This window comes from Anguilla rostrata, chromosome 9 (genome assembly GCF_018555375.3).
Source record: "Anguilla rostrata isolate EN2019 chromosome 9, ASM1855537v3, whole genome shotgun sequence".
Classification (NCBI taxonomy): Eukaryota; Metazoa; Chordata; class Actinopteri; order Anguilliformes; family Anguillidae; genus Anguilla; species Anguilla rostrata.
The window spans coordinates 45249674-45272330 of record NC_057941.1 but is presented as its reverse complement, the minus strand read 5'-3'; the positions used below and the strand labels follow the sequence as shown (position 1 = coordinate 45272330).

Here is a 22657-nt window from a genome sequence, read left to right as displayed (position 1 = left end):
TTGGGGAAAAAACGTTACATTATAACCCAAATTGGCTATGTTCGATAGAAACACGAATTTAAGAGAGTGCACTTTCAGACCAAATGATTCAGCGTTTTCAGTGCCGAGACTATAAGGTGGATATTTAGCCTTTCATTTTGCTGTTTTTCACGCTGAGTGAACTTAGGTCCTGGACATCAGCTAATATTTTATTATTTTAAGGTTTTGCTTCCCGAACTGAATGTTTCATTTTCTATACTTCATGAAGTATGCTATTGGTATACTCTAAACATAGCCAATAAAGCTGTCATACAAAGTTGCTTTGCTAAATTGTTATTGGTATAGGGTATGAGCAGCTGTCTCGTCTGCCAAGGTCTATAGGCTAGCGTCCTGTATGTCACAATCCTGTGTGAGATCGTCAAGTTCAGACTGGTCCCTCTTCAGGATTTTTGCATTTGTACTCGAAGCTGAAGTGTCAGATTTGCACGTCCTGTTCCTTGTAACGCTCTAGTTGTTAATTCCGACGCGCGGTGTAGCCCATGATCTCGGGTAGATGATTAAGGATTGTGATCCCTATATTTAATTTCCATTGAGTGTTTCTGTTGGTGATGAACGGGGACTATCACAGGTCTATCCCGTGGCGTGCGCAGCTGTTAGTGGAGCTTAGATAACATGTCATCTCTGTTTCTGTCTGTCAGTCGTAATTGCTCTGTGGGTTCTGTTGAGCCAGGTTCTGGGGTACCTGTTCAGGGGTTCTCTGTGACTGGTGTAAATTGTACAGGAAGGTTCGCCTTTAATGACAGGGACTGTACGAAAATGTATTTTCCAAGGAGCACGTGCCCCTAAATTGAAAAAATATAGGGGCACACTAATGCATGCCAATTAGCAGATGTGCTCCTGAATAAGTTTTTCCAGTTAGAACACGTCAGTTTTCAGGAGCAAATGCAAAATGCTAAAATGGGAGCACTCTAGACCCGTGAATGGTGTTGTTCTGATAAAAACCGATGCTGGCTGGCAGATCGTATCAGTAGTGCTGATTATCATTTTCCATTATTATGATTCACCACAGTGTCTTTGCGTTATCATTGGGTAGAGTGTAGATTGTGTGGCAAAGGAAGCAATGAACAACATTTTTTGCTTTCACACCCGTAAAGGACTTGGTGTGCGATTACTCATTGTAGCCTGATTCTCAAAAGTGCAAGATCAGATCCAGAGAAAGAATATAACTATCTATTGGTGTGTTTAAAAGGTTACTTTACAGTTACTTGTTCTGTAGTCCCCAAATGATAACTGGACAGATTAGCATCAGTACCTAGGTGTCATCATTAATCTTGTAATGATCACCACTTGGTTAATAGCTTTAAGTTCTAAGGTAGATGCCTCAACAAGTGCTATGATGGCTTCATTGGCAATTTTATCAAAATTTGACAGAGTGAAACCTTAAGCACAACAGCGGCATTTGTAACCTCCGACTTGCTATAAACTCAGTTCATGAACCAATGTACTACTCTACCATAAGCTTGACCAACGTGCTAAACCTCAGTTGCACCAGTAAATGCACCATCCTGCTGCATAAATGTGTAGCATGCATATTGTAGAGTATGTAGTAGCATAAGGTTATCTTGAGTACTAAATAAACAGCAGCTTTACTGTCTCCCTAGTCCAGTGGCAGGGCATAAGGTGACCGTTCTGGTTGCCGTGGGGACGTTGTAAGGCTGATCATGCTCACGGGCGTGCTCACTGTGGCGTTTCTGTCCAGGTTCACTGATCTTGAAACTGCTAAGTGGGCGACTCATCTTGTGCCCTACACCTGGTCATAACCCAGTGAATCAGTACTGAGTCTGCACAGTGTTAATCCCCCTCAATTTGGTCTGACTCCCTTCTGGTGGTCATGGGGGGTGTGGTGCGAATTATGACGGGTACAAGCGGGAACGGGCGTGTCCGTTTGTATGCGTCCCAAATTCCACAAAGGATGATGCAGGTTTGGGATATTTCTGGAGTTGCGCTTGGATGATCAAAATTTAGGATGAAAACAAATGACCTACTGAGGGGTGGGTCCAAGGTCATGGAGGATCCCCTTCAACTCTTACCATTGGTCGCACCAACAAATCTGAGGAAGACTGGCAGCACGAAGCTTTCCGCCAACTGACATCTTTTGAATTGATCTCAGCTTCAGTCTGATTTGAAAGCTTCATATTTACCGCTAAGGCTATTTGCCGAGCCAGTATTACAGTAAACATTACAAAGCCCTGGAGCATTCTGTGCGGTTCTCCTACCTTCATAATCATAATCTCTGTGCACTTAAAGGGAATGGAGCCCTGCGTGTTTATGCTGAATGCACATATTTATCTGCTCCTGTTTTTTTGTTGTTTTTTTTTTGTTTTTGTAGAAACAATCAGGGAATGAAATGAGGCCTGTATGCGCGCAGTAGAGTCACACGTAGCGCATGACAAAACCCTAATTTTATAAAAGAATTAAGGAACGGGGCACGGGGTTCACTGGTGCCCTTGTGCACTTAGCACAAAGGAAGTGTTGAAAACCTTGGGCTGTCATGTCAGGCGGGACAATGAAACGGTTGTTGAAAGAGATGTCATTTTTTTTTGGGGGGGCTGGTTGGAAGCAACGGTCGGCCATTGTGTGTGCTCTGATCTTTCCAGCCCTCCATTTTCATATCCAGACGAGTGCGGAGGATGGTAACTGTGCTCTGTTGGCGGAGATGTAGGCCACACCTGTGCTCCCGTCATCCGCTATGAGACGTGCGGTGCACGAGCATTGTGAATTATGTATCGGCGAGAAAGCGAACTGGGAGGTAAATGGATGTGCAGACCCTGTGTGTCTGTGAGTGAGTGTGGAGTTCCGTGACAGGGAGGCATGGGGGTAAAAAAACCTGTGATGGGAGCTGTGCATTGATGGGAGGTGGAAAGTGCAGTCTGGTCTCACAGTGAAGAGGCAGGGAGTGAGGTGTGTGTGTTGGGTGTGTGTGTGCGCGTGTTTGTGTGCTGGGTGTGTGCGTATTTGTGTGTGTGTGTTTGGTGTGTGTGTGTGTGTTGAGGGGTATGTGTAATTATTGTTGTTTGGAGGCTCAAGTGTTCTGCTGACTCCAGTGTTTCAGGAAGTGATGCAGGGAGAGAGTTTGAAACGGTGTTGGGGTTGGATGGGGTGGGGAGTCTGGGAGGAGGGGGTTATATTTGGCGTTCTGGTTGGATGGGGTGGGGAGTCTGGGCGGAGGTGGTTATATTTGGTGTTCTGGTTGGATGGGGTGGGGAGTCTGGGAGGAGGGCGTTATATTTGGTGTTCTGGTTGGATGGGGTGGGGAGTCTGGGAGGAGGGGTTATATTTGGCGTTCTGGTTGGATGGGGTGGGGAGTCTGGGAGGAGGGGGTTATATTTGGTGTTCTGGTTGGATGGGGTGGGGAGTCTGGGAGGAGGGGGTTATATTTGGTGTTCTGGTTGGATGGGGTGGGGAGTCTGGGAGGAGGGGGTTATATTTGGTGTTCTGGTTGGATGGGGTGGGGAGTCTGGGAGGAGGGCGTTATATTTGGTATTCTGGTTGGATGGGGTGGGGAGTCTGGGAGGAGGGGGTTATATTTGGTGTTCTGGTTGGATGGGGTGGGGAGTCTGGGAGGAGGGGTTATATTTGGCGTTCTGGTTGGATGGGGTGGGGAGATCTGGGAGGAGGGGGTTATATATGGTGTTCTGGTTGGATGGGGTGGGGAGTCTGGGAGGAGGGGGTTATATTTGGTGTTCTGGTTGGATGGGGTGGGGAGTCTGGGAGGAGGGGTTATATTTGGGTTCTGGTTGGATGGGGTGGGGAGCTGGGAGGAGGGGTTATATTGGTGTTCTGGTTGGATGGGGTGGGGAGTCTGGGAGGAGGGGTTATATTTGGTGTTCTGGTTGGATGGGGTGGGGAACTGGGAGAGGGTTATATTTGGGGTCTGGTGGATGGTAGGGGAGTCTGGGAGGAGGGGTTAAAATTTGGTGTTCTGGTTGGATGGGTGGGAGTCGGCGGAGGGGGTTATATTTGGTGCTCTGGTTGGATGGGGTGGGGAGTCTGGGAGGAGGGTATATTGGTGTTCTGCTGGATGGTGGTAGTCTGGCGTGTTGATTTTTGGCTCTGGTTGGATGGGTGGTGTCTCGGCGAGGTTATATTCTGTTTCCCCGTGGGGGGTGGGGAGTTAGCGAGGTGGTTAATTGAGTTCTCTGTCTGGTGGTGGGCATCTGGGAGGCTCCGAGATGATCCTGGTTGGATGGGGTGCAGGAGTCTGGGGAGGGTTATTCGTGTTCTGGTTGATGGGTGGAGAGTCTGGAGGAGGGGTTATATTGCGTTCTGGTTGATGGTGGAAAGGAGGAGGGGTTAATTGGTGTTGTTGGATCGGTGGGTCTGGGGGAGGGGGTTATATTTGGTGTTCTGGTTGGATGGGGTGGGGAGTCTGGGAGGAGGGGTTATATTTGGCGTTCTGGTTGGATGGGGTGGGGAGACTGGGAGGAGGGGGTTATATATGGTGTTCTGGTTGGATGGGGTGGGGAGTCTGGGAGGAGGGGTTATATTTGGTGTTCTGGTTGGATGGGGTGGGGAGACTGGGAGGAGGGGTTATATTTAGTGTTCTGGTTGGATGGGGTGGGGAGTCTGGGAGGAGGGGGTTATATTTGGTGTTCTGGTTGGATGGGGTGGGGAGTCTGGGCGGAGGGGGTTATATTTGGTGCTCTGGTTGGATGGGGTGGGGAGTCTGGGAGGAGGGGGTTATATTTGGTGTTCTGGTTGGATGGGGTGGGGAGTCTGGGCGGAGGGGGTTATATTTGGCGTTCTGGTTGGATGGGGTGGGGTGTCTGGGCGGAGGGTGTTATATTTGGTGTTCTGGTTGGATGGGGTGGGGAGTCTGAGCGGAGGGGGTTATATTTGGTGTTCTGGTTGGATGGGGTGGGGAGTCTGGGAGGAGGGGGTTATATTTGGTGTTCTGGTTGGATGGGGTGGGGAGTCTGGGAGGAGGGGGTTATATTTGGTGTTCTGGTTGGATGGGGTGGGGAGTCTGGGAGGAGGGGGTTATATTTGGTGTTCTGGTTGGATGGGGTGGGGAGTCTGGGCGGAGGGGGTTATATTTGGTGTTCTGGTTGGATGGGGCGGGGAGTCTGGGAGGAGGGGGTTATATTTGGTGTTCTGGTTGGATGGGGTGGGGAGTCTGGGCGGAGGGCGTTATATTTGGTGTTCTGGTTGGATGGGGTGGGGAGTCTGGGCGGAGGGCGTTATGGGGAGCTTGGTGTTCTGAGGAGGCGGTGAATCGTAGACCTAACTCTCTGTGGGAGTGGACCTGTACCGCAGGCAACGTACGGGACAGCCGTGTAAACGGGGTCCTGACAGGGGTTAGCGCAGAAAAGTGGGTCAGTCGAGCTGAGCCTCGGCGAGCCCCCAACCCCCCCCCCCCCAGCAGCACACACCCCACCTCTGATCCCCAGCCCCGGCCTGTCCCCCAGTTCTGGGAACAATGTCCCCCCTCCCGCCCCCAAACCACAACCCCAGCTCCCGGTTAGCCGCGCCCTTTGATTTTTGTCCCCGATACGTTGCTCCCGCTCAGGCCACCACCACCGCCCTCCCTCCCTCCTCCCTCCCTCCCTCCCAGCTGGGGCGGTGATGGGGATTAGCAGGCTGCTGACAGACAGACTCTCTCTGTCCTGCGCTGGTCACTGGGTCAGGCTCCAGAGATCGCACCCTGCAGAATGTGGGTCAGCAGGAGAGCTGGGGCAGGCCCGTCCGTTCCTCTGTTGCATCAGTGCTAACTCATATCTGGTTATTATCAGTACCTCGGTAAATTTACGGTAAAGTTAGGCTACGGTGAACCTTGCGCTGCTTGCTGAATCACGCTCGTCCTCTTTGTGAGTGACTGTGAGCCCCCCCCCCCCGGCTTCACCGACAGAAAAAGCAGGTGATTAAATTTAGACGTGTATTTCTAAGACCTGAGTACGACGACTTCAGGAAAAGAGCACAGGACCCCAGAGTTTCACGGCTGATTTCGGCGCTGCCCGCGAATCCTAGAACGCGTGCGCGGAAACGCAATTTCGCTTCGCCGCGGTTAGCGCCTTTCCAGCCGCAATTTTTCCCGCCACAAATCCTCTGGGTCGGCCGTATATTTGCGGGTCAGTTTCTTGCAGGGGCTCTGTTACTGTACCCGCCGCGCAATCCAGTGCGTTTTGGTGGGATCCGTGGATACAGACTGGCGTTCTGACAGATGGATCCGCTCTGTGATTGGCTGCCCTCTGTGAAGCCCCCATTTACTCATTTACTCCCAACGCTACGGCAAGACGGTTAAATATGTGACATTCCACTTCATTCTGCTTGATGATGCCATTACATTACATTTATATAGCAGACGCTTTTATCCAAAGCGATGTACCAAAGTGCATATCAAGGTCATTGGAACTACTACAAAACACGGGTTCGATAAGGTACGGTACTCATTTTGTACAGTTATTCATAGCCAAGAACACAGTCCAATTCGGAGTGAACATTAATCTGACCTAACCAAGTCAAACTAGGGATACCAAGAGAGCTGTGTGCTTTCATGTGACCACAGCCACTCTAGCTAGCAGGAACACATTTTGTTTTGAAGTGTCTGGCCCAGGATTAGTGATAAACTGCAGGGTTTTGTGTTGGTGTGACTTGTGTGTGTGTGTGTGTGTGAACGCCCATTCTCTGGTGTCGTACGCTCAGTTTTTGGCGAAAGTACTTGTATAAATGTTCACAGTTTAACAACAGCCCTCCCGGCTCTCCCTCCCATCGTCACTCATAAAAAAGGAAACGGCCCCCCACATCAACTCAATCCCTCGCGCCCCACCCATATCCTAAAAATGAAACGGTGCTTAAAAATCATTAGGAGAGATTCCAGTATTTTTATTTTGGCACGTCGGTAATATAAACATGAGAACCAGCAGAGAGTATGTTTTGCCAGGGCGAGAAGCTATCATTTCATGAATCGCTCACAACTTTGTTCCTACTGTGAAAATACCAGGCTCTGGGGCTTAGCTGGGTCGGTTGACTGTAAACAATCACATTTTTCTAGGCACTCTGTCTCTCGGGCCTTACAGGCTTACGGGTTCTGAGCCAAATTCTGTTCTGCGCTACGGCTGTGCGGGTGCGCACTCTAGCGTGTTTACGGCATCAGATCCGCTGGACCGCGCCGCGCCGTCATGTTTCCTTCAGAAAACCGCGGCCGTGAGGCTCGCACAACCTCTCCCCCGAACTGAGGAAGAGCCTCATTCCTTCCCAGCCTCCGCCTGCCCTCTTTCCCCCTCAGTCTCAGCCCGGGTCTGGCCGTCGCCAGAGTGAACGAAACCTCGTTAAGGTGCGAAAAGGCCAATCTGACCAGAACGTGCCCAGTTTTGTCTGCAGAGTCTTCTACTGCAGTGAAAGGCGAAGTCACTACTTTTCAGGGCTGCCTCCTACAGACTTGGAGTCGACTGTATGATTGTCTGACATCTGTTTGCTTTGCAGGAAACAACCCCCCCCACCCCCACCCCCCTCCCTTTTGTGTTCCCGACTACGGTCTTTAATGCCTGCTGTTTGTTCCTGAACACGCCCGGGGAAAAGTTCCCCTGCGGTCTGCAGAGGCGCGCTCGGATTAGAGGCCTCCCCGGCTAACGGGCTCTAATGACTAGCGTGCTCAGCCCTCGCGGCGGGAAGCGGGCCGGCCAGCATCCGCCGGGAAGCTCCCCCGGCCGTCCCTGGATCCCGCGCGCGGCTCCGCGCTGCCGTAAAACAGGGGAGGGCCCGTCTGCTCAGCCCTTCTCTCGGCTCCCCGTTCACCGGCCCCTTCGCAAGTGTAGGCCCGCCTGGGTTTTTTGGGGTTTTTTTTTTGTTTTTTAACGCAAGGCCCGTTTTCGTCCCTGGGTTTTTCCCGCCTTCCTTGTCCATCTCTCTCTCCCCCTGGGGAGCCCCGGCTCCCACAGCTGCTTCCCAGCCTCCGGGCCTGTGAGATCCAGCCCCCGGGCCTGTGAGATCCAGCCCCCGGGCCTGTGAGATCCAGCCCCCGGGCCTGTGAGATCCAGCCCCCGGGCCTGTGAGATCCAGCCTCCGGGCCAGTGAGATCCAGCCTCCGGGCCTGTGAGATCCAGCCCCGGGCCTGTGAGATCCAGCCCCGGGCCTGTGAGATCCAGCCTCCGGCCTGTGAGATCCAGCCCCGGGCCTGTGAGATCCAGCCCCGGGCCTGTGAGATCCAGCCCCCGGGCCTGTGAGATCCAGCCTCCGGGCCTGTGAGATCCAGCCCCCGGGCCTGTGAGATCCAGCCCCCGGGCCTGTGAGATCCAGCCCCCGGGCCTGTGAGATCCAGCCCCCGGGCCTGTGAGATCCAGCCCCCGGGCCTGTGAGATCCAGCCCCCGGCCCCCGGCCCGGCCCGGCCCGCACCACCCCTCTCCGCCGGGCCGCTGCACCCCGCCGCCTCCCCTCCGCCCCCCCCGCGCCGCAGCCATAATCGGCGCCCTGGCAGCTGTGGAATCCAGTGGAGGGGCGTGGCCATGTCCCCTGGGCACAGACGGAGCCCAACGGGGCAGGTCCAGACAGGCAAACACTAATCTCCCCCACCCCCTTCCGGCACCACACAGCCTGCTTTCTCTCCCTCTCTCCTGTATGTCCTGTTTTTCTCTCTCCTCCATATATTTCTCCCTCTCCCTTTCTTTCTCTCTTACACTTTCTCCCTCTCTCAAACTTGCTTTCGCTCCTTCCTCCTCCCTCACTTTCTTTCCCTGCATTTATGCACCTAATAACGGGAGTGAGATAACACAGAAAGAACTTAGGCAGCCAGAAGTACCTTGCCCTCTTTCTCTCTCTTTCTCTCTTCTCGTTACTCTGTCACTAATTAAAGCGGTGGCTGTGGGTGAGAGCAGGTGATGCAAGTCCTGCCCAGGTCTGCTACTGCCGTTGGCTGCTGAGCGATTGGTTCTGCTTTTCTGATTGGCAAACCGTTTCCTTGACTGGCCTTGACAGAGAATCAGCACAAGAGTGATTTTCCCTTCTCTATTTGCGATGTAACTGTCAAAACAGAACAGCTGCTATACATCCACTCATGCACTGCTGGAAATGCAGAACCAAATTATTTTTAAATTTATTTTTTTTAAACTGACAATTTCGGTTCCCCGGCCCCCCCACGGTTCTCTCATGATTGTCTCCCGAGCTTCACGCGAGTATTTTTAGGTTGGCTCTGCTCAAAACGTTCATGGTAACGTCAGATCCCGGGACGAGGCCCCTGCTGAATCTTTTTTTTTTTTCTGGGCCTCGCCGTCAGGAACCAGCTGAGATAACGGCCGGGGCGGAGACGTTAACTCCTTCACCGGCGGAGCGGTGCCAGCGGGGCCTCTCTCTCTCTCTCTTTCTGTCTCTCTCTCTTTTTCTCTCTCTCTCTCTCTCTCTCTCTCTCTCTCTCCTCTCTCTCTCTCTCTCTCTCTCTCTTTTCTCTCTCTCTCTCTCTCCCTCTCTCCTCTCTCTCCTCTCTCTCTCTCTCTCCGTCTCTCTCTCTCTCTCTCTCTCTCTCTCTCTCTCTCTCTCTCTCTCTCTCTCTCTCTCTCTCTCTCTCTCTCTGTTTGCTCTGTGACTCACCCTCCGTCTCTCTCCCCCCGCCGCGATGTTTGCTGTGCCGGGGGCGGGAGGCGCGGACGCCAGAACGCTGCCGCCCGTGTGACCGTAAACACGGGCCCTTCGATGAGGAGAGACGCAGTACCCCCCCCCCCCCCAACACCGTCTGGATCCGACCGCATGGAGAAACCGTGAAACCACGAAACCATAAGGCTGCGCTCCAGTATTCAATTCAGGAGACCGGAAAAAAACAGCTCTTCACTTCAGTAGCATTGGCTCTCTCGTTGTCTTATCTGGAGCTTGATTAGCACTTGACAGTGCGCTTGGTTCTGACAGGAGCGGTTTGGTGTGGGCTATCTTGCAGCTGTGTCTCCTTGTCTCCTGTATAAACAGCAAGAGTGTGAGCCGTCGCCTCGAATTCCAGTGGGTTCTTGTTTTCCAAAATGAGAGATCCAGTGGGCTTTTCCCGACCTCTGACGGTGCTCTCAAGTATTATTTTGGAGTTGGAGTGCCTCAGACAAGCAGTGGGACGCACACAGCTGTTATTGTACGTGCCAGTGTGACCGAGTTGTGTAACTGAGAACATGTTGTTTTTATCACCTATAGCCACACCAGTCTCTGCTGTTTTATAATGAACAGCATTTGCTGGTAAAAATTCCTGTGACTTTCAGAAAACATACATGGAAGTAAGTGGCAAATATATCACTGACTGGAAAAATATACTTTTCATCTTTCATGTTCATTTGCGTTAGGTTGGGTTTTTTTTCCTACAACACAGGGAGAGCTTTCAGGGCTAGCTCCGAATTCCCTGTACTTTTGACACATTGGTTTGGAAGTTTTCCCTGTGGATGTGGAAATGACTATAATTCGTCCGTGGAAGGCAGGAGATAATAACTATTTATGTGGTGTAAAAGCTTACGGTATTGATTTTTCCGAGGGCAAAGTCAAATTCTTCGATCTAAAAAGCTGCTGTAATTTCCTCAGAATCCTTTAGGAAAACATTTCATTTGTGCGGAACAGTTTGTGGTACGTGTTCGTTTTCAAAATAGACATAATCTGCATTGCTTGAATGCTAATTGAGGTATTTCAAAACACTAAACCGCGAGGAGTCGGATATAATTCATTCACAGCTGTGAGACAATGTCCAAAAGAGGGCGCCATCCACCTTTTCGACTCCTTCAAGATGATGGCGCGAAGTTGGTTAGAGTAGAAATTGTTAAATGCATGATTATGATACACTGACAAGGCTAAATCAATCCTCATGGATTTATTTGTTAATTTGTTTAAGTTAGCGATTAAAGCTTATGCAGACATTATTTTAGAATTTGGATCAATTTATATGTAAAGCTCCACAAGTCAAAACTCTGAGAAATAATCTCGCACAAAAGTTAGAAATTACTCACGTGAGGTTTCTCAACAGTTTTCCCTAACCGACCACCCTTGTTGCACACCGGCAAATAGCTTACTGTTCGTGAATACGGTGTCTGTTGCATTCCTCAACAGCTTCCACGTTTATTGAACAACAGATAATTAATGTAAATAATACCCTACGTGTCGATTATTTACTGTTTATTGTAAGGTTATTTTGAGCATTTCTAACAGATTATTTAACACTAGTTAGTGTATGAATTGAGATGTGAGGACGATATGGGGTAATCAGACTTTGCGAGCCAGGGGTCACTAGCAGAAAAGGGTCTTGCACGGGGATTTCCGGCGCATGCTGATTCCCCGGGCTTCCCTCCGGTAGCCCCTTCTTGGGAGGAGGTGTAACGACCCCTTTCTCCTTCTTTTCCCCCCTCCTTCTTTAAACAAGAGCTGTGCGAATTAACCTGCTCTCTTACATCCTCTTTTTTTTTTGCTTTTGCAACTCATTTATGTTCAGCGCACTCGCCAGGGGCGGGTTGGGCTCGGCGTTATTTTCTTTCCGCTTTATTCGCAATCCGTGTATTTCGGACGCAAGCTCGCGGCTTATCTTAAACTACATCGCCGTGGAAGAGAGCAAGCAAGCTGGAAGAGGGGGACAGCCATGGATTAAATTGTCCACTGTTGAATCGCGCATTTTGAAGCACCCCCACGGCAGCACGCGGAGCCATCCCTCTCTCTCCTCAGATGGAAAGCCATTCTAGACAGTTCTTTTCCTCATGAACGAATGTTGACTTCCAGCAGTTACCGTTGAACAGGTTTTCTTTTCAGTTCCACTTCAAGACGGCGGAAGCGGCCAGTAGCGAGTGAAAGAGACGGCGATTCTGGACACATGTTGAGCTGAAAGACCACAGCATCCCATCCCCTCCCTTAGCGGACTTATTTTTTATAGCGAGCCCACGGATTGCTCGCGTGATTACAGATTAGTGTTTTCGCCGTTCACCTCTTGCAAATTTGGGCAACTATGGATCTGGGTAAAATGGTAGGATGTCCTGCATGGTTTTTTATCCTTATCCCAAGGGCGCAACAGATCTGTTTGTGTGTGTGTATATACATATGCCTGTGTGCGCGCGCACGGAGGGCAGATGCAACCGTGTGAAGCAAGACGCCGTTTTCCGGACCGCAGCTAGCTAGACAACAAATATCTCGTGCCCCAGCCGTGTTCTTTCTGAGATTTTTTTAGACAGACAACTGCATGTTTGTGATGGCATGGGTTGTCTAAATATGTAGCCGAATCCGTGCCTCCACTGAATTTTATACAGCTTGGTGAAATTGCACGACTGTATAAGAGAGCGTATCACAAGCCACGGTGAAGGATAGTGTTCGTGTTTTACAACCAGCACTGCAGCTGAGAATATTGGAATAGGCTATCTTTATTGTAGGATTCTAAGTTGTGATTTTTTTCCCAGACGACGATAAACCTCAAAACAATAATTTGTTTGAACTGTTAAGTCCTGTAACGTCGTGTTTTGCCTAATAAGATATTAATTGGGGACTATATGGCATTTCAGTGTGGATGCCTTATATCTTTCTATTGTCAATATGTCGTTAGCGACGCGACAGGCACAGAACTGTTTTCTTTTCGAGAAACATTTCAATGATAACAGGCTGCATTCTTCTGCATAATGTTTACATGTCATTGAGAACTGTCTGTAATTTCGTTCAGGAAATGCTGATATATTGTGACATGTTATGAACATAAACGTTGACAAGTCACATGACGGGGTCAAATTTGGGGTGACACAAACATTATGGCGCCATTAATTTGTTTCATATCCGAAACAATCAAAATAAGTCCTTTGAAGATTTTTTGAAAATTTGTAATACATTGTTTCACAACATCACTGGATATTGACCAATGCTATGTTGTCATCAAGAAATGGTTGACTGTCTGGTCTCTGATAGCTAATTATGTGCATATTGTTAAGATGTTTGCATTCGAACCTGACTTAGTATTGTGTAGAACCTGTGCCATATGACATTATCAGTGAATATATTGTTTAATTGTCTCTGCTGTAATATGTGTCCCATGAAACAATTTGTCATCGTTGTACAAAACACCATTGATTCTCAGTGCAGCATTACTCATGGCTGTCAAAACCCATCAGACTTGTGAATAATGAAGTATCTGACTAATATGCATGGACCAACACCAAAAAAATAGATAATAAATGTATTTACAGTTCTGAGAGGAGAGGCACAGCCAAGGACATGCCCTGGGCAGTAGCCTCACGGTTCTGATTGTTGTGAGAGAGGTGAGGTTCAGGTGCAATAGAGATGCAGATGATAAAAACACTCCATTGGAGCAGAGTGTTTTCCCATGATGGGTTACCAACTGCTAATACAAGGTCACTGTCTGGCTCTATGCAGTGTTCCTTGCATTCCCGTTCTTGGGGGTGAAAAAAGTTCTGTGTGCACCTGCTTTTCATAGAAGTTCCTTTAAAAAGAGAGAAGGCAGAAGCTCTTCCTCAGTATTCAAGTCGTTGGTTTTTAGCATGCCAGTATTTAGGGGGATGTCGATGTTCAGTTCATGTTCAGCCATTGCTTATCGGCCTCAGAACTGAACTGGTGGCAGCTCGAGTTTTAGCACCACTAGAAAACATTGCGGTGTGTAATTACAAAGGCTTACGTGTCATCAATTAAGTCATAAGTCTCTTGGAACTGCACTCCTCCTGCCAGCCCGTTCTAATGCGCAAGTTAGAGAGTAGAAGGGACGGTGTTTTTCGGAGCGTGGAGCTTTGCAGTCGATTCAACGGCAAGGCCTGTGTTATTGGACCCGGACTTGCAGTCTGAGGCAGACTGCTTTATCAGGGGGGCAGCCTGTGGAAGTTTCCCATTCGCTAGGGCTGAAGCACAGCACACTGACGCTGGCTAGGCCTCAGGCCCCGGGCAGTGCGGCCTCAATTATTTACGAACGGCGTATGGAGAGAAAGCAGACGATAAAAGGGTTCTGGGACTGTTAAACGTGTACGTCATTAATATTGCCATTTTTTTTAAAGGGAAGTATTTTTTTTATTTATCTTTGCTGCTAAATAAAGAGTGACTGTTTGTCTCTCAAGTGCTTCTTGCTTCAAAGCCCGCGGGGAGGGGGGGGGTTCGGGGTTCGATCGTGTTCTGACATGTCTCTCGCATGTTCCCGTGATTGGGGAGGCGGGTAAATTGTTTTTCTTTCTTTCGTATCGGGTTTCAAAGCGGCGCTCGGTAGCACAGAGGGGGGCTTGACTGGGGTGCCGGCGTCTCCCTCGCCCGCTTCCTGAGCGCAGCGATCCTGGACAGGAAGCTCCTCTGGTACACAAAGCCCGGTGGGTGTTTGAGATGCGGTGGGGAAGCTCAATCACTGGGATGCATCCAAGGCATCTTAATTAGCCCCCCCCCCCCCCCAACCTCAACTGCGAGCATCCAGCCACAAAGATGGCCTACGCGGACGGCTTATTTAGAGCCCGTTTTTTTAACGGTCTGTAATGGCACCCGTCCCCGTGGTTCAACGTCCCGGGCCTTTTATCGCCTTCTGACCGCAGGCGCTGTCTAAAGAGGAACATTATTGCGCTGAGGACGTTCATAAACCGTGACCTTTCATGCCCGACTCTAAACAGCGTAGCGTGTGGTGCGTCACAGGCGCCTGCGGGTGCTTCTGGGGGGACTGCAGCAACCTCGGGGCTTCCGATTGGAGGGAGAAAGTTTTTAGGAACCTGCCTTTGCGAAAGCCCTTGCGTTCTATGTGCATTCGATTCGCATGCGTCCACCTGGATGGCTTTCTCTGGCTTTGATTTGGTGCACCTTTTTGCCCAATCAAATTCATGTTGAGCTTGAATTAGATATGAAATTTCAGTTTTTTATTTTTTTTATTTAGAGGTACTGTTAGCGGTGGATTTCCTTTTTTTCGAAATAACAGCCCGTTTAAAAAAAGGCCTGTCTTTCGTAACCACGGGAAGCGAAACCGGTTTTTGAGGCTGCAAAATGTCCCCCACGAAATACCGGACGCTTTCTCCAGCTGCGCGGAGCGGCGGTGGAGAGCGGCCTGACGTGTTCAGCTCTCGTCCTTCACATCCTCCCACACCGTCTCCCCGCCAGCGGAGCGTGGAGGGATTGTCCCGTAGGAGCGGATGTTAGTCAGAAGTGACCGAGTTGCCAAAGTAAAGGGTCTTTAAGCAGGCATGCGGCAGGGGCGGTGCCTTTAAAAAAAACGGGTGGGGTCGAGGTCCGGTGAAATAATGTCGGTCTGCGACACACACAGAGCGCTATTCTTTATTCTGTTCTTTTTTAGGAAAACTTTCCATGTCGCTTTGTGTGTGTGCCTGCGTCCGTCTGTGTGTCTTTGTATTTGTGTATGTGTGTGTGTCTGCATCTGTGTGTGTGTGTGTGTGTATGTGTGTCTGTGTGTCTCTGTATGTGTGTGTGTGTCTGCAGGAAGCTGAAGCATATTTTTGGTTCTTCTGGCATTTCTGTGGGAGCCAGCGAAGGCCGTGTGTTACAGCATCAGTCTGAGGGGCGCTGTAGCAAAGCCGGGCCGCTGGGTGGAGGGCCGGGGAGGGGACGCGGCTCACCCAGCAGGAAATGGGCAGGGCGGGTAGAGGGGTACAATGCGTCTGGAATTGGCATAAGGCAGGGCTGAGCCTTGCGTTTAATTTCCTGATATGCTAAGTCCTCGTAAACAAGAGCGTTACACAGTTGCTAGTAGTTCAGGTGACGAACCGACATTCTTGGATGCCCTTTAAGTGCATTTCTTTACGGCAGGTATATGACGTACAGTAAGCATTTTACTCTGTCTGCGTGATATAGGAAGAACCTCTCCTAACCCTTAAATTAAAATGGCTTACAGTTGAAATCCTGAGCCTCACTGGAAGGGGAAGCTGTCGCCTCTTGCGGCGAGCATCGCGTGTCTGGCGGCGTGATAAGGCGACGCGACTGGGAAGGCAGATAAAGCTCGGATCCCTGTGGCCCGGAGGTGCTAGTAGTGGAGATGTGGGGCGCTATCACTGTACCACTCTGTGTGATGCGTTGAGATCGGCCGCCACGGCAGCGAACGCTCATTCAAAATGGACTCCTAATCGTCTTCCTCTCCCTTATTTTAGCTATGCGGATTGTTTTGGGTTGTGTGTGTGCTACTTTCATTTTTAGGAGGAAGACAAGTACTCGGTTGCTGGGCTGTACCTAGTGCTTTGAACATAACGGATAAGGCAACGGCCTCCAACCAGGTACACGATCTTGACTAATAAGTGGATTATTGCACCAGAGTTTTTCAGTTGTATCACTTATAGATATAGGACTCCATTCCCGTGATGTCATCAGAACTAAGCCACTCCCTGCAGTGTAGGAAACGGTATGAATGAAACCGCCGGGTCGTGTATGGTGAAGTCATAGGCTGTGCGATGGCCCTGATATTGAAGCAATGAAACGGTAGTGGATTCATTGCGTGCCTTTGGCACTGAAGTACAATCATATCTGGGTGACTATCGTTAAAGTTTAATTCCAAGACAGATGGCTACTTCAAGTCAGTGATTCAGTGATGGAAGTGTGTAAGAGAATGGTGCTGCAGGAACACTTGGCTGGATCCAGATATTGTTTTGTATCTTGAGAAACCAAGAAGGCATCACGCAGTGAAGCAGTTTCTTGTTTTTTGGTAGGAGCTGTGAATGTGGGCTTGTTGGTGTAACCAGCCATACCATTGGCTGTTTGGGGTCCGAGGAGACAGCAGTGTTCTGCTTTCGTTATTTTTTAGATTCCTTGGAACCGAACATCACACCATATGTGCTTTTGACATGGGAATTGAGGCACTTGCTGCTGTAACAGCCTCCACTCTTCAGGGAAGGGTTTCCACTAGATTTTGTAAAATGGCTGCAGGGATTAGCTTCCGTTCTGCCACAAAATCATTAGTGAGGTCGGGCACTGATGTTGGGCATACGGCCTGGCTCGCAGTCGGTGTTCCAATTTATCCCAAAGGTGTTTTCGATGTGCTCGAGATCAGGGCTGTGTACAGGCCAGTCAAGGTCTTCCACACCAAACTCAGCAAACCATTTCTTCATGGACCTTTCTTTGTGCACGGGAGCGTTGTCATGCTGCTTGGAGAAACTCTTCTGCAACCTTTAGCCCTTCCCACATACCCACTCTCTACATGTCCTTCAACAGCTGCACTGCATTTTGGGAGTTGGAGTTTGAGTGGTTTTATCATACTTGCTGCAGGGCTGGTTCTGCAGTGTTAGGCCTGAGAGAAGATTTATGTGAGGATGTCAATGCAGTGTAGCAGTGCAGGGTCTGCAGCCCTGGTCCTGGAGAGCCACAAGGGTTGCTGGTTTTTGTTTTTATCTTTTAATCAGCACCCAGTTCAGACCCAAGTAACCCACTGAAGTGAGTTAAGTGTGTAATCCACTGCAATTAATTAAATGCAGATTAACAACAAAAAACAGTTTGTGGCTCTCCAGGACTAGGGTTCCAGACCCCTGTTGTAGTGGCATTTCATAACCTGCTGATCCATTTCTCACATTGCCCTTAACTTTGACAGAAAATATTTTTAATAAAGCATCATCTTCATTTGTCAATTAACATATGCTTGATCTCATGGCATTGCAGACTTATTTGGTCTAGTGAATCTAAGCAGGTCTGTTTAAAAGCAGCGATGGGGAAATGAGATTTCATCAGCCCCATAATTCTGAGCTACTGTGAGCTGTCAGTCATTCACATTGTTTGAGCCAATCAAATTGTTTTGTTCTCCGCTGTGAAATACATCGACTAGATGGCATGTGATAGCTCCGCCCTTTTGTGTTTTCATAGAGCCTCATTTTCCCATCAGCACTTGAAAGCCGTTTCTCCCCATGCGTGGGTTTCGTAACCCTCGATTGCCGCTGCTTGTTTCACAGCGAGACGCCTTGCGTACATGAATTACAAGCTGTTACATGGATCGACTGCCATATTGCGCATTGTGAATGTATGATATTACATGCCTGTGGGAGACGTTTCTTTTTTTTAAATCTGTCACTCACATAGCCTCCAGCTCTCATGAATGGGTTGATGATTTTTGTGTGGATCAAAACTGGCTTGGTCACATGATCGAGGATGAGAATGCTCCTGAATTTCAGGACTGCCAGTTTCCTAACACAAATCTGCATTGGTCTGTTGCCTTCAAATCTGGTACACCGGGGTCAGAACGTGGGCCAACGCAGAAATAAATTTTGATGAACCGCATGCTTTGGTAGCATTCCTGCATAAATTATTAATATGCCTAGCTTATTCTTGGAAGCCAGTGAGGGCACCAGAATCCTCTGTTTCATATTTATCTTGGAGAATGAGAAGGGAAGTTGTGTCCAATGTCCATGCAGATGTGTGCGCAGGAAGACCCTGATTAAAAAGCCTGACGATCAATCATTAACACGTTTCCAGCAAACCCCGCCCTCGCTGCTTTCAAAGGAAATGATTCGTGATTAAACTTGACCATAGATAGGAAGTCATTTGTACCATGTCGTCTGAGGAGGTAAGACAGAGCAATGTTTACTTGACGGACTTTGGGCTACACGAGACAGGCGTGTGGCCAGCAGAATTGAATTTAAGAACAAGGCTGGGGTGTGAGTACATCAGAATAGGACTTTTAATTTGTTGAGCGGTATTAACAGTGGCATGGTTCAAACTTGCGCTTGTAAAGCTTTGCTCACTTATGGGGAAAGTAGACTTCCATTTTAACATTTTAATTCCAACCAGTAACATTTCAGACAGGTGAAGGTTTTCTATTACCAAAAGATGTCCAAACCAACCAACAGGTGTTTAATTACAGAAATGGTGTTGATATCACCGAGGAGAGGGAATTTATTCCATGCGTGCAGTACACATTTCACAAATAATACGGCAAGGGTGTTGATCCTAATTACTGGAGCCATAAATTATTAATAATCTAAATTATTCAACAATCTAACTTGACTGTTAAGTGTAAACATACTTTTAAAATGCCTTATTAGAGCATATCAGTAGAGTCTGTGTACAGTTGATGGGTCTGACTTCAAGTGCTTGAGCTGTCTTGAACGTTGTTGAACTTTAAGCAGAGATTCAGGCTTGGAGGCTGTAGCCTGCTGTTGTTTGTGTGACCTCTTCATTTTTTTAACAGACGCTGACTGATCCACTGACCCTTTCCGGTCAGTGAGTCGGCCGCCCGCACACGCTTTGTCTCTCCTGTAATTGTTTTATCAAGCGGTCAGCATTTGACTCCTCGTTTCAGCTCCAGAAAAAACTGGCTGGTTAGTTAGGGGTGGGTGTGAGTACTCAAAGACTGAAGAACTCGGATTTGGAGTGTTCTCACAATATTTAGAAATGCTGCCAAGTAGTTTGTAGTGTACAAATTCTGTGGGTCTTCAAAAGAAAATACAAAGGTTTTGTGCATCCGTTTAAAAAAAAAAAAAAAATTAAAAAAAACAGAAATCTTAAAATTTGAAGCTTGGTGTCTTACAAGCAACTTGCGTTTTAATGAAGGAGAACCGTATCTTTGAATTTTCGTTTCTAAAAGTTATCTACAGCGATCAGACGTGGGTGGGTTTGATTGTTTTGGTCCCCGGCCTGAAACCAGAAGTGCATTCATTCACTGAAATTGCTCAAGCTGTGACAATGAAAAGGGGCTTTGTATCAAAATATGTTGAAAAACAGCAGGGACAGTGTTGAATGCAGCATTTGCAATGCTAAGTCTGCATACCACAAAACACCAGCTGTGTACACTCCATACAATCGGAGTTCAAAACCCCCCAAAAAATGGTTCACACCCTAATCTAATTTGTACACTATGATTTATATAGGCTACACATTGTCTCAGAAACTCCCATATTTTCTGTGTAATAAGAATATATCAACCAGCTAAATATTTAGGAGCGTATGTGTTTTTGCACAGAGTGGTGTTGAGTCACTCTAAAAATATTTAGCCTGTATTTAACATTTTGACCCAGTGTTAACTACTGGTAGCCTTCTGAGACACTGGCTTTGGTTTTCTGGTGTATTAGTCACTTAATACAGTTTTCAAATCTAATCTATTGGAAATAATTTTTTCACCATAATACATCAGTAAGAATACCTAATTGCGAATCGCATTTGTGTTGCGTTTCATTTCATATACCGTGTGAGTTCACGCTTGCACATTTTTAATCCGTGTGTATTTCTCTCACCTCCAAGCACTCGCCCTGCGGCTTGTCCGCTCTCCCCCTTTTGCTTGGACTCCGCCCTGAGTGATTACCCGCCACGCTTACATGACAGCTCCCCTCTCTACGCTTCCTACCGGAGATGGTTAGCGTTAGCCGGCTAGCGTTACCTGACGCAACCCCGCGGAAAGGCTTTCGCTCCGGCCGCGCGGCGCCGTCTAAATGTTATTCTCTTCTGCGCGTCTGCAAACGATGAGATGGAAAAGGGCCGTTAATGGGAAGCGTGGCCCCGGGCCCTGGGACTGTTTTTCCATGGCTGATCAAGGCCCGCCTGCGTTTAATGTACCGTGGCCGGGCTTGTATTTCGCCGTTAAGTCGGAGAAGTTTGTAGCATTACGTCGGCGGTTTGCTTTGCTCGCTTCGTTTCTTCGCCCTAATGGGATTTTTGGTCGTCTGCTCTCGTGGTCCTACATGTCGTCATATCCATGACAACGCCCTCACCGCATCGTACTTCTTTTATAGGCTGCGGGCGGTAATATTTATTGTGTCATAAACGTGATTAGTTTTTATTGTAGTTACCTGAATGTTGTTATGGGTCACGTGATGTGTTCCCAGAAGCCACCTGTGGCTTCCAGACTGCTGTTTGGCGTCTCTGGGCTCTAGGCCAGGGCTGCTCGGTCCTAGGGGTGGAGGGGCTGGAGCAGGTGCAGGGTTTCATGCTCGTTCCATAATCACCAGCCAGTTCAGGCCAGAAGAAACCAGGCGATGTGACTTAGCTAATCGGCTACTTTAACCCTTTAAGGTGCAAGGCCACAAATATGTGATTAGAATGTTCTTCACTGAACATTCTAATGATGATGTCACAATCGCCACTGGTAATTGAAAGCAATGGAGTTCTGGAACACTGACTTACCTACTCTTCAAAGGGTTACTTGATTAAATGAGTGACCACGGAAACCACCACCCCCTGCGGCCCTCTGGGACCGGGGGTTGGGTGACCCTGCGCTACACATGGCTGATTTGAGCATGGGCCATATCGTTTGCCTGTTATGACTCGCCAGTCTTCAGCGGGGAGACACGGCTGGTTTGGCCTGGCTGTGCGTGTGTGTGTGTGCGTGTGTACGTGTGTGTTGGAGGAGTGTGTGCAGTGGTCTCTGCAGGAGCACAGGATGGCATAATGCTGATGTGTGTTACAGTTCCTTATTCCAAATGGGAGGGAAAAAGTCAGAAAAACACCACAGGGAGAAACAAAAACATTTATTTGAAACCAGTAAACTTTTCATGAAGCTTCATGTTAAAATAACAGGTTAAATTGGGGGGGACCTAGAGGGCCAGAATTCTGCTTGTTGCATGGCAACAGGTCTCCAAAGCCTGGAATAGGCCATTCCTTTGGGCGTTTAAAGGTGCTCACTCAGCCATTTCAAAATGTTTATTTTTCATCTGCGCTGCGCACCTGTGGTCAATGGTTAGCCTGTTAGCGTTGCATCACTGTGTTCCTGTTTTATGTGACTGGTGCTTAAGCACACTCTGCAAGCTTTGATTAGCCAACCTGCTAAAAACACAGTTCCCGTTAATGTGGAGAACATTGTCCACAGGGAGGCCGTAACTGAAACGGTTGTTAGAGCCGCTTAGCGTTAGCCGTTAGCTCCCTGGCCACGCGAGCGTGTGGCTGGAAGGTTGGGTCCCTCGGAAGCACCTTTTCACACAGACCTGGCGACTCGGGTCAGCGGCTGGCCCAGGAGCAGCCCCCCCCCCGACCCCCCACCGCCATGACTGTGAATGTCAAACGGAGACGAGCCCCCCCCGCTCCGTGAGCCTTAGCGATTCGGTGTCAGGGCGCGTGGTCCGGAGACAGGTGATGCCGTCTTGGGCTCATCCCCCCCCCACCCCCCCACGAGACGCGCGCCAGGCCACGTCTGTGGCTTTAAGACGCCCGTCCCGAGACGACCATCTGCTGCTTCAAAGCTGCTTTTTGTCACCTTCCCCCGAGGCTCGGAGGGCCCGAGGGAGGGGGAATAAAAAAAAAAGAAGTCGGGCCAGCTGTACCGATGGGGGAAAAAAAACAATGGGAGCTTTATTTGCCCTGTTTACAGGCTCTTTCTCCCGCCGCCATCGCCAGGCTATTCAGCTTCCTCCCCTTTCGCCCCGGCTCGGGTTCGTCCTCTTGTCCCCGGGCTCTCCGTGTCCGGAAAGCCAAAGATCCCCCTTCCCGAACGCTCGACCGCACCGCCCGCTCGTTTTAACGGGTTCGGAGACGGTTCTCGACACCGTCGCCTTCTCCGCGCGGCCAGAGAGCTGACTACTCTGAGGCTGTGGACGACGCTGAAGCCGCGGGCAACGCCGTAGCCGTTGGCTAGCGGCCGTCGTCGCCGCTGAATGCCGCCAGGCTCGCAGATACGTGAACGGGGAGGAACGGGGCATGATTATTTAATGCAGGTTCTCAAAAAGCAGCAGGTCTGATCTGAGCCAATCAGCGGCATCGCCGGCTGTAGGGGTGTGGCCCCCGGCGCTCGGGACACAGGAAGTGCCTCTCTCTCTCTCTCAGCCCGACAGATGGCCAATGGGCTAGAGGCGGCCACGTGCGCGGTTCATTCAG

General features: G+C 49.3%; 1 protein-coding gene across 2 annotated transcripts in view; it reads left to right on the top strand.

Annotated features, from left to right (window-relative positions):
* The window catches only part of LOC135263916 (huntingtin-interacting protein 1-like), a 54895-nt gene that overhangs the window by 925 nt on the left and 31313 nt on the right, over positions 1-22657 (top strand). The window contains exon 1 of one of the 2 annotated variants that reach the window (XM_064352393.1): positions 11026-11939. The exons of the other annotated variant lie outside the window; for it this stretch is intronic. Coding sequence (XP_064208463.1) covers positions 11922-11939 — 18 coding nt within the window. The 5' untranslated portion in view covers positions 11026-11921. Of the gene's footprint in view, positions 1-11025; positions 11940-22657 lie in introns of those variants that run through there. 2 annotated transcript variants of the gene reach the window in all.